Raw genomic sequence first — 12917 nt, forward strand, 5'->3', positions numbered from 1 at the left:
TTAAAGTATGTACTACATATACACTTTGTACACACAATTTCTACACATATGCCTTTATACATATACCTTCGCCACTCTTTACACATGCACTCTTTACACATGCACTCTTTACACATGCACTCTTTACACATGCACTCTTTACACATGCACTCTTTACACATGCACTCTTTACACATGCACTCTTTACACATGCACTCTAGTCACAATGTTTCAAAAACATATATCAACATACAATACAATACAATATATACTATTCTATATAACTTACTGTAATACACTTTTTAATACTAGTAATGCATTAATTAAAAATCTTTTTGCTAAATATTTTTATATACTAACAATGATTAGGAGTATAGAGCCACTTTTATTATATTAATATGTAAACTCAATATTAATGCTTGTTTTCATTCTTCCTTAGATTGCCAATTGATTGAATAAGATCAGACATTCATAATTGTTTGACACAACATCATCAGTGAAAACATCATCACGGTAAAAGTATCTATTTTGCTTCTGTATTCACTTGTAAGTATAGAAATAGCAAGGAAAACAATAAGACACATATATCAACACACACACACATATATATATATATATATATATATATATATATATATATATATATATATATGTGTATATATATATATATATGTATATATATATATATGTAGTATATACTTATAATTAGGAAATATCATATAGAAGATTTACATAGGTAAGATTAATGTTAAGAAAAAAAAATAGTTAGGAAAAAAATAAAGTAAGAATCAACATAATATAGACATTGCATAATTTGCTTTTGTTTTTAGGTAACTGCCAAAAAAAGGTAAGGGATATATAGATATATATCACATTGAAAAAGTTCAATCGTTTACTTCTAATTTCACATTGCTCATTCTTGAGCAAAACTTCATCAAAGTAAAACTAATTGACTCTATTAATCTTATTATAGAATACATCATAAAGTTAGGCGTTAGAGAACAAATTACAAATTCTGAGTATTATTTTAGATTTAACTACAGTGAACATAAAAACAATTAGAAAAAAAGGATTACAGCAAACACAACGGAATCATAAACAAGGAAATGTAAAGTCTAGAAAAAGCATATATGTTCATACGACACATATATCTATAAATGCGTTAAGGGAAATTCCTTCAAATAACTTACAAGTAGAAAATACAATAATAAACACACAAAACAGCAATAGTCAAGACAATAGACTGCATGTAACAGAAAACAGTTATTTAGCTTCACACATAGCTCTTAACAATACTGAGATAATAAACACATTAACACCTGATGTTGAATCACTAATTCAAACAACCAATATAGAAATTCTAGAAATAAACAGTAATAGGAAAAGAAAACTGACACAAAACAGAGAAAATGAACCTAATCATAGAGATATAACAGGTCAAACAAATGATATAATTAGGATATTTCAGGAAGAAATACGATATGGACCTGAGTACACTTGCACTATTTGCAATCAACTATGGCATAAGCAAAGTCTTCAAAAAACAAACAGTATTAGTAAGAGAGCTAAATTCATAGAATGTAACATTAGCAAATACAGAACAGATGAGATATGCAGAACATGTTACACATATATATGTAAAGACAAAATACCTCCATGTTCAGTTTATAATGGGATGACATTTCCTGATATCCCAGCAGTCTTACACTTGCATAACTTAGAAGAAGGATTAGTATCACCAAGAATACCTTTTTTACAAATTAGAACATTACCATGTGGATTCCAAAAATCTCTATCAGGTGCAGTAGTAAATGTACCTGCAGACGTTATGACAACTGTAACTGTTTTACCAAGGCAAATTAATTTTAACATGACAATTCCAATAACATTAAAAAGAAAATTCAGTTATAAATCTTATACCCATTATGAAAATGTTAGACCAAACAAAGTAAAACGTGCAGCTTTATATTTAGCCACTACTAGCAGTTTGTTTCAAGAATATGGAATCACTATTAATAAAGATTGGGATTATATAACACAAGATATACATTCTTGTGATGAGACTTCAGATACAAGTAATACGTCAGATTCCTCAGACAACATTCCAGCAGGAAATTTAGATACTATGTTAGATAATGAAACTATTACTACAGAAACAAATAATATTTTAAGTTTAGCACCTGCAGAATATAACACACCAAGAGGCTTGTATGAAGACAAAGATTCCGAATATTTGGCATTCCCAACTATATTTTGCGGAAAACGAAGGCCAGCTAATAAAGAAAGGCATGTCCCAATACATTACAGCACAATCTGTCAATCAGAAGTAAGAAGTAATGATCTAAGAGTAGCAAAGTGTGTTACTAATCTTTTCTTTAAATTAAAAACATTACACATTAAACAATTACAGAACAAAATATTTATATCTCTTAGGAAATACTTTAATAATGGAAACATTATAACTGCCAAAGACATAAAAGATAAATTAGATACAATTTTACAGTATAATGAAGGATACAAAATACTTAAAACAATCCGTAGTTCACCACCATATTGGGAGCAATGCAAGAAAGACCTCTTTGCTATGATTAGACAATTGGGATTACCAACACTTTTTTTAACTTTATCAGCTGCAGAAACGAAATGGTATCACTTAATTAACATATTATTACATACAGAAAAAAGACCAGAATGCACAAAAGAAGAATTTAAAAATGTCATGGGAAACAAAATGCAAATTAATACAGCAAAATCCCATTACATGTGCAAGACATTTTGACTTCTAAGTTAGGAAATTATTTAATTCTATTTTATTGCATGAAAGTAATCCGATTGGCAAAATTATTGATTACTTTTATAGAGTGGAATTCCAACAACGGGGATCACCACATATACATGCTATAATATGGATAGAAAATGCTCCACTATATGAAAGTTCTGATAGAAATGAAGTCACTACTTTCATAAATAAGTATGTTACATGTGCAAAAACACAAGAACCAGATATAGAGTCTTTACTACCTCTACAAAGACACGGCCATACAAAAAACTGCCGTATCAAACATAAAAGAACATGCAAATATCATTATCCCAGATATCCAATGCCTGAAACTTTTATACTAGAACCAATAGAGCTAGACAAAACAAATAACGAGCTCTTACAGCAAATTGAACTAATACATCTAACTATAAACAGCCAAGAATTTTCAAATTATACTTTTGAACAGTTTTTACATTCAATGAACATAGATCTAAAACAATATACTTTATGTATACAATCTATTATAGAAAAAAATACTATTTTCTTGAAAAGGACACCAGCTGAATGCTTTATAAATAACTACAATCCTACTATTTTGAAAGCATGGCAAGCAAACATAGATATACAATACATCTTAGATGCATATGCATGTGCTGTGTATATTGTTTCATACATTAGTAAATCACAGCGAGGAATGAGCAAATTAATTGCCCAAGCTGCTAAAGAAGTACATGCCAATCCAAGTATTAAAGAACAACTTAAGCATATAGGTAACACATTCTTAAACTGTACAGAAATAAGTGCCCAAGAAGCAGCATATCTAATACTACAAATTCCTTTACGGAAAAGTTCAAGATCTTTTGTATTTATCAATACAAGTCCTAATGAAAAGCGTACATACTTATTAAAAGACATCGAAACTATCAATTCTTTACCAGATGAGTCTTGTAAAATACAATATGATAATATTATAGTGAGGTACAGCAAACGCCCTGTAAAATTAGAAACATGTACATTAGCTGACTATGCATCTATGTATAATGAAAAGAAGAAATGTAAAGGAAAACAAGAAACAGGCCATGACAATTTCCTTATTGAAAATAACTTTCATAGCTCAGATGACGAAGAACTTGAGATAAATTTAGTACAGGAAACAAACTACATAAAAAGAAAAAAAGCAAGAGTAATTTGCTATTGCAGATTTAACATCAAAAATGACTCCGAAAATTACTATAGAGAATTGCTCATGCTTTTTTACCCATGGCGAAATGAACATAATATAATTAATAACAAGGAAACGTATTATGAACGCTATCTAGAACTTAAAGATGCAGTTGATTCTAACCATAATAAATATAATAAACATAATAAACAACTAACAACTAATAGCAATGAAACTAGTATATTAGATACATTGCTACCACCAATAGATACCGAAGAAGATAACACCATATTCCATGAAGTGCAAAATAATGAAAAGCCATTGTATGACCTATCATTTGATTTAGGGATTAGAAGTACAAGTAGAGAAGAAGCACTAAGCAATAACATAATGCCAAAAGAACAATATGACAGTATAATGCAAAATCTAACAGCAGAACAACTTAACTTTTTATATCATCATTTGCATTGGGTTAAAACAAAAGAAACGCCATGCTACACATTTTGTACAGGTGGTGCAGGAGTAGGCAAAAGTGTCCTTATTACAGCACTTTACCAAACATTAGTACGTTATTACAATACAAAAGCAGGAGAAAACCCAGATAACATATATGTATTGCTTACAGCTCCAAATGGCAAAGCAGCACATAACATTCAAGGCAAAACACTACATAGTACTTTTAAAATACCTATTTCACAAACACTAACTCATAGACAGCTAACTCATGAGAATAGAAGCACATACAAGGTCAGCTAATGCATCTTAAATTGCTAATAATTGATGAAATATCAATGGTAGGGGCTAATGTATTCAACTTTATACATAATAGATTGCAAGAGATAAAAATGTCTGATCTCCCTTTTGGCGGAATATCTATTTTAGCAATTGGAGACTTTTACCAATTGAAGCCAGTTTTTGACCCATACATATTTGACAACCCAAAACCTTCATATAGGCCATTAAGTACTAATTTATGGCAGACACATTTCAAGTTATTTGAGTTGACTAAAATAATGAGACAACAAAATGACTTGCCATTTGCTGAACTACTAAACAGATTAAGAGAAGGGAAACAAACAAATGAAGATATTATACAGATAAAAACACGAGAAATAGAGCCACCTGAAAACATTAGCAAAACGATCCCTTACATTATGGGAACTAACAATGAAGTGAATAGCATAAGTAATGCAGTTCTATTAGAACATATAACCCATTACCCAGTTTACACAGCTACAGCAATAGATACAGTTGCAGCAGACTTAAGTGAAGCAGTAAAAAAAAAATACTCCAACACTTGCCCACAGATCCTACTAAAACAATGAGCCTGCCATCAATATTACATATTGCATTACAATTAAGATATGATTTAACTAACAATATAAATGTCAATGATGGTTTAACAAATGGTGCAACAGGTATAGTAGAATTTGTAGAAACTTTCAATAACAGCCCAAATGTAATTTGGATTAATTTTGATAAAGAAACAGTAGGCAAATTAACAAGACAAGAAAACAAACACATATATCACAGTAATATTTTGCCTCATTGGACACCCATTCATGCTATTACACGGCATTTCCAATATACACAGAAATTTATAACAATTATACGCAAACAATTCCCATTGCGACAATCATCTGCAAGAACTATACATAGAACACAAGGAGAAACAATTGAGCACATTTACATTCACTTTAACAGCAGTAAAGTACATCATATGCATTATGTAGCTTTAGGCAGAGCTAAATCTTTAGCCAACATATACATTAGAAACTTTCAGCAAGACAAAATAGCTGTACATCCAAAAGTACATGAAGAAATGACACGTTTAAGAACACACATGCAATTACAAATATCAGTACCACAATTAGATAGCTATAAACAACAGTGTAATATAATTGTCCATAACATACGGTCCTTGCAAAGAAATTACACTGCTATTAAATCAGACAAAAATATCATGAACAGTGATATTATATACCTCACTGAAATAAACACAACTAGAAAAGCAGATAAGAATACGTTCTTAATAGAACAATATCACCTAGTATTATTTGATAAATTTCACAACCAGCAAACAAAGCATGGTATTGCCATTTATTACAAAAAAAACATGCTTTTATTGCCAATATATGAAACACAACACGAAATTGACTTTTTATTTTTCACTCAGCATCTTAATGATTTTGAATACTTATTTATTATACTGTACAAACCACCACATGTACCTTTGCAGACATTATTACAAGTTTTAAGTAGCATAATTAACTTGTATTCAAATTCGAAATATGTCATCATGGGAGACTTCAATATAGATTTAACACAAATGTCACCAAACAGAACTTTGCTATTAGAATATATCCTGCAGCAATTTCAATGCCAGCAAAAAATACAACAATACACAACAGACTACAATTCAACACTAGATCACATCTATACTAATGACAACATCATGCACTACGGTACATTAGAATCATATTATAGTGATCACAAAGCATTATGGGTGGCAGTTTAAAATGCTACCACTTCATTAACATGCTATTTTATTACAGGTAATAGCAAAAGGGGAAACATTTATGTTCAGAATGTGTACTAACATTTACTCTCGTTTCAGATGATTTCCATACAAGACCTCAAAAAATTGAAACATGAAGACAACAAACCGTACCAAAAAACAATCCGAGCCAACGTTATAAAATGTTCGACAAAAACAAACTATACAAATGCTAAACAAGAGAACAAAGTCATGTATCATCTAGCTCTAGCTGATGAAAGTAGTTGCATTAAAGGAACGTGCTACAATGAGCCATTTTACCAGCAAACTAAAGAAGGACAAGCTATTATGATTCGAAATTTCTTATCCAAAAACAATGTGATTATCATCACGAAACAAACGAAACTATCACGCATGATCCCCTTAACTATACCTCAAGAAATTATACAAGAGGCAGAATATATCCTACAACCCCCTGCTCCACCAATATCACCTATAAAAGCAGTTAAAGCAGCTTCACTACGCTCATTAATGAGCATTTCTGGGACAATTGCAGAGGTAAGCTTATAAAAATAAAGAAAATTATCACACACACCCTTTAACACACTTTTACACACACACTATATACCACACACTCTCACACATACTCTTGCAAACAATACTTACCGCACAATCTTCCAAACAAAAACTAGCAAACATTGTTTCACACACACACAGTTCCAAAACAACACTCTAATACATACGATTTCATACACACACTATTACACATACACCCTTCTTACACACTACTTTCTACAACAGTGTTTAACTAGAACAATATTAAACACACACACTCTTTACCACTACCACACTATTGCACCCACACAAGATACAACACCCTTTACAAAACACTTACACAATCTTTAACAAATACTATTACAAAAAATCATGCACACACTTTCACAACAACACTCTTACACGCAAAAACTATTACACACAAAAACTATTACACACCAACACACTATCACAACAACTATTCACAAACACACTTTACACAACTATTTACTATCTACATCACTTCACAGCCATACTCTTTCACAAACACACTAATACAAACATACACTTTCACAACAACACTATTTATCAAAACACTCTTCTACCAACGCACTCTTTCACAAACGCACTCTTTCAAACACAATCTTTGACAGGCGCACTCTTTGACAGGCGCACTCTTTGACAGGCGCACTCTTTGACAGGCGCACTCTTTGACAGGCGCACTCTTTGACAGGCGCACTCTTTGACAGGCGCACTCTTTGACAGACTCTCTCTCTTTGACAGACTCTCTCTCTTTGACAGACTCTCTCTCTTTGACAGACTCTCATAAAAAAACACTTTCGCACACTCTTTCGCACACACTCTTTCGCACACTCACACACTTTCACACACACTCTTTAACACACACATTCTACTACAACACGCTCACACCCACTCTTTAACACCCACACTCTTACACACCAACACTGTAACATAATAAACAAATTTCTATTACCAATTTTTTGTCTTACAGGAAGAAGAAACAAAAACAATTATTATTGCTGGCCAAGATACAAAACCTAAATCAATAACTGTGAAAGATACAACGGACTCAGTGAAAATAACTCTTTGGAGAGATGCCACAGACTTCCCGATAGAAATTGGATCCTACATAAAGATGACGCACCTGACAGTGCATGAATTTAACAGCAATAAAATGTTAAACACAACAAGAAATACACAATTTCAAGTAAGTACAAATTATTAAACTATTAATACCTTGCTCTACTACTCAATCTATACTATTTACTTTTTAAAACACTATCAAACTCTATATTCACTAATTACAATTCCCTCAAACTCTCTCTTCTAATACTCTCTATCTAAATCAGTTAAGCTATACTACATATTCTACTAATCACTACTATAAAACACTAATACTCTCCACTAATAAATCTACTACTCAATCTTTACTACTCTCTCTTTATTACTCACACCATAAAAAAACACATTATTACGGAAAAATAACATTCACTATTTCAAAATAACTTACTAATAATGCCCAACTATCACTTACAAATATGACTTTAATACTAACACTTAAGTACACATTTTTTTGTCGTTTTCTAATTCTCTTTATACTAGTACGCCAATAACTTCAAGACTCCCAAAAATAATTGACAATGCACTAAAAAACTCATACATACTCTACTAATAACTCAAACTCTACTCACACTGCACTATTAACTATAATCACTATTCACAATACTATTCTAAAACACAAAACTAGTACCTACTACTCACTATTTATTAATACGTATTTTTACTAAAGTAGCTATAACATTACAAAACAGTCTCTAATCCTCTATTATACACACTATATTATACCTTTTCACTATCTTTACTCACATCTATCCTTTCTTAAACTATCTTCACTACGTATTAACATTATTTAAGCCTGCATATAACAAGAAATTTTTCCGTAGGTCAACACAAGAAAAAAAACAAAAGGACTTCAAAAAAATGTAATTAACTAACTCTTCTTTTTCCTTCACAGAAAATACAACCACCACAAGAAGAAATAAATCTGACTATATATGGGCTAGAAACTGCAAATCAGGAACACTGTACACTAAATGTACATATTGATAACGCCGAAAATTTACAATCTGTGGAAATAAATAACACTATTCTAATGGACTTCTTCAATATACCAGCCGACATTGACGACATTCAAGAAGCTCTAATGCCTAACTTGCCAAAAAATGTTAGTCATTTTTCAAAACGGATACATACTAAAAATACATGAGTTGTAAAAAAGGACACAATACTTTACTTTAAATAGAAGTACAAAAAGAAGATATTCAAATTATGTTTCATTAAAAAGGCAAAAAAAAACAGTATTTTAATTAAAGTTTAATTTGCTTTCATACAATAATACTAAATATATATACTTAAATAAAATTTTTAAACCTTTTTATCTTGTCTTTGCATTATTATTTACAAAGTACATAAGATATGTTACTGGGCAAATTTACTTTAAAGAGACTACAACAAATGCAATCATTCTATGTTCTATAGCAAATTGATCAAAATGCATAACATATGTTACTGTGCCAAAATTTTTTTTACAGAAGCTATACCACATGCACTCATTCTGTGTTCTGTAGCAAAATTCATCTGTCTTATACCTTCAGAAAAAATGGTAAAAAAAATCCCACATTCATTAGAACTGCTACTCCTGTGAAAATACTTACAACAAGCTAAAGAATGTGAATTACATAGGCACTTACAGTCCATATCTATTTACAAAGTGCATAACATATGTTACTGTGCAAACATTTTTTTTAAGCTATAACAAATGCACTCATTGTATATCCTATAGAAAGTTCATCTGACTTCTAACTTCTGAGTGAATAGTAAAAAAAAGAACAAATCACAAGTTCATTGGAACTCCTAAAAAATATATTGTCTCACATTAGATTTGTAATATGGGCAATTAAAGTCAACAATAAGCATTGTGAGCTTCGAAAGAAAATAGTCAAAAAACAAGTTAATTCAAAAATACTTACAATTGCAAGTGTCTTTCAATATCATTTTTTTGGAAAATTAATAAATAATCTATTCTTTATAATAAAAAGTTGAAAAATAACTCTCCAAAGCTGTATAAACTCTGAGGGCCTCATGTACAATACGAAACTGTGTTGAGCTTGCAGTGTATACTTGCAGAGTGTAGGGCTTGCAGTCTGTAGAGCTCGCAATGTGTGTAAAACTCCACGTATGTGAGAAGCTCGCAGTGTGTGAGAGTACATCAGTGTGTGTGCCTCACAGTGTATGGAAAAAGCTTGCAGAGTGAAAAGAGCTCTGGGTGAGTGTGTAAGGAGGTCTTCAAAATTTTTGATACCGAGACACACTTGTAAAAGATTTTTTACCATAAGGACACCTTCCAACAAAAGTTCATAGAAACTGGTACTCCTCAACGTTGGACAACAAATGCGCCTATTAGACCTCATCACATCCAAACATCATTCATCCACTCAAACTTTCACACATCCATCCATTCTTTCATCCTTCCATCCATCTATTCTTCATCCACCTTTTTTTTCCAGCCATACATCCATCCTTTACACATCCACCCTTCTATCCATGCACCTATCATACAGGCACCCACATTTTTACACATCCATCCATAATTCATCCATGCAACTTTTTATCTATCCATCTACAATTTCATTCTCCTAACTATACATCCATCCACCCACCCTTTAATCTTTCCATCCATACCTCTATCCTTTACCCTTCCACCCTTCTATCCATCCACCCATCATTCGTTCTCCCACCTTTTCAGACATCCATCCATCATTCATCCATGCAACATTTTCTCCATCCATACATCCATCTAACATTTCATTCTCCCAACTATACATCCATCCACCTACCCTTTCATCATCCATCATTCATCCACTTACCTTTTCACACATCCATCCATGCAACTTTTTATTTAGCCTTTCATCCTCCCATCCATACATCCTTCATCCATCCACCCTATCATCTATACATCCATACGCCCACCCTTTCATCCATCCACCCATCATTCATCCCACCACCTTTTCACACATACATACATCATTCATCCATGCAATTTTTATCCATCCATACATCCAGCCATGTTTTCTTCCATCCGTCCTTCATCCGTCCACCCTTTTATCCTTCCATGCATCCTTTCATCCACACTTTTATTCATCCATCCTTCATCCATCCACACTTGCATCTTTCCATCCATACATCCATCCTTTACTCATCCACCCTTCGATCCATACACCCATCATACAGCCACCTACATTTTCACACATCCATCCATCATTCATGCAACATTTTTACTAATACATCCATCTACCATTTCATTCTACTAACAATACATCCATCCACACTTTCAGCTTTCCATCCATACATCCATCCTTTACACATCCACCCTTCTATCCATTCACTCATCATTCGTCCAACCACCTTTTCAACGATCCATCAATCATTCATCCATGCAACATTTTCTACACCCAACTTAAAATGTCATTCCCCAATCTATACACACATCAACGCATCCATCCAGCCACACATTATTTATCCACCTACCTTTTCACACATACATCATACATCCATGCAACATTTTAACTATCCATCCTTTCATTCTTCCATCCATCCATCCTACATCCTTCATCCATCCAACGTTTCATCTATACATCAATCCACACCCACTTTCATCCATCCACCCATCATTCATCACACCACCTTTTCACACATCCATACATCATTCATCCATGCAACATTTTATACATCCATACACCCACCTTTTCTTCCATCCGTCCTTCTTCCGTCCACCCTTTCATCCTTCCACGCATCCTTTCATCCATTCACACTTTCAACAATCCATCCTGCATCCATCCACCCTTTCATCCTTCCATCCATACATCCATCCTTTACACATCCACACACCTTTTCACACATCCATCATTCATCCATGCAACATTTTATACATCAATCTTCAGATTCTTCAGAAGTTATGGGGTTTTTCAAACTAGTAAAGTCACTGTGCAATATTGTGCCTATGCATGGTTCTGTGTCATCCTCAAGTGCCTTATTGATGTTTTACAACAATACATGCAATCGCATTCTAAGACCTTGACCTCATTGTATATGTTGTTTAAAGAAGTTTCTAAGCAGCTGCCCGCATCCATCTGAGAGTGGCTTGTACAAGATATATTTTCATAAGTTGAAAAAAAGGACACAATACTTTACTGTAAATGGAAGTAAAAAGAGAAAATATTCAAATTAGGTTTCATAAAAAATGCAAAAAACAGTATTTTCATTAAAGTTTAATTTGCTTTCATACAATAATAGTAAATATATTTACTTAAATAAAATTTTGAAACCTTATTATCTTGTCTTTGCATTATTATTTACAAACTACATAAAATGTTACTGTGCAAATTTAGTTTAAAGAAACTACAACAAATGCACTCATTCTATGTTCTATAGCAAATTGAGCAAAATGCCTAAAATGTTACTGTGTAAATTTTTTTTTTAAAGAAGCTAGACCACATGCACTCATTCTATGTTCTGTAGCAAATTCATCTGTCTTATACCTTGTGAAAGAATGGTAAAATAAAAACATATCCCACGTTCATTAGAACTGCTACTCCAGTGATAATGCTCATACGCCCACACTTTCAGCCATCCACCCATCATTCATCCCACCACCTTTTCATACATCATTCATCCATGCAATGTTTTATCCATCCATACAGCCACGTTTTATTCCATCCGTCCACCCTTTTATCCTTCCATGCATCCTTTCATCCACACTTTCATTCATCCATCCTTCATCCATCCACACTTGCATCTTTCCATCCATACTTTACTCATCCACACTTCGATCCATCCACCCATCATACAGCCACCTACATTTTCACACATCCATTCATCATTCATGCAACATTTTTATTAATACA

At 32.5% G+C, this 12917-nt stretch overlaps 1 protein-coding gene across 1 annotated transcript; it reads left to right on the forward strand.

The window, feature by feature from the left end:
* The first annotated feature begins 462 nt into the window (after positions 1-462).
* Positions 463-9220, forward strand: LOC147727225 (uncharacterized). The gene is made up of 4 exons (XM_086963593.1): positions 463-492; positions 6520-6957; positions 7946-8161; positions 8969-9220. Exons 2-4 carry the CDS (start codon positions 6520-6522, stop codon positions 9218-9220), a joined length of 906 nt encoding a protein of 301 aa, XP_086819719.1. The 5' UTR covers positions 463-492.
* The last annotated feature ends 3697 nt before the right edge of the window (positions 9221-12917 follow it).

The sequence above is a fragment of the Lissotriton vulgaris genome, chromosome 3_1 (assembly GCF_964263255.1).
Source record: "Lissotriton vulgaris chromosome 3_1, aLisVul1.2, whole genome shotgun sequence".
NCBI classification, from domain to species: Eukaryota; Metazoa; Chordata; class Amphibia; order Caudata; family Salamandridae; genus Lissotriton; species Lissotriton vulgaris.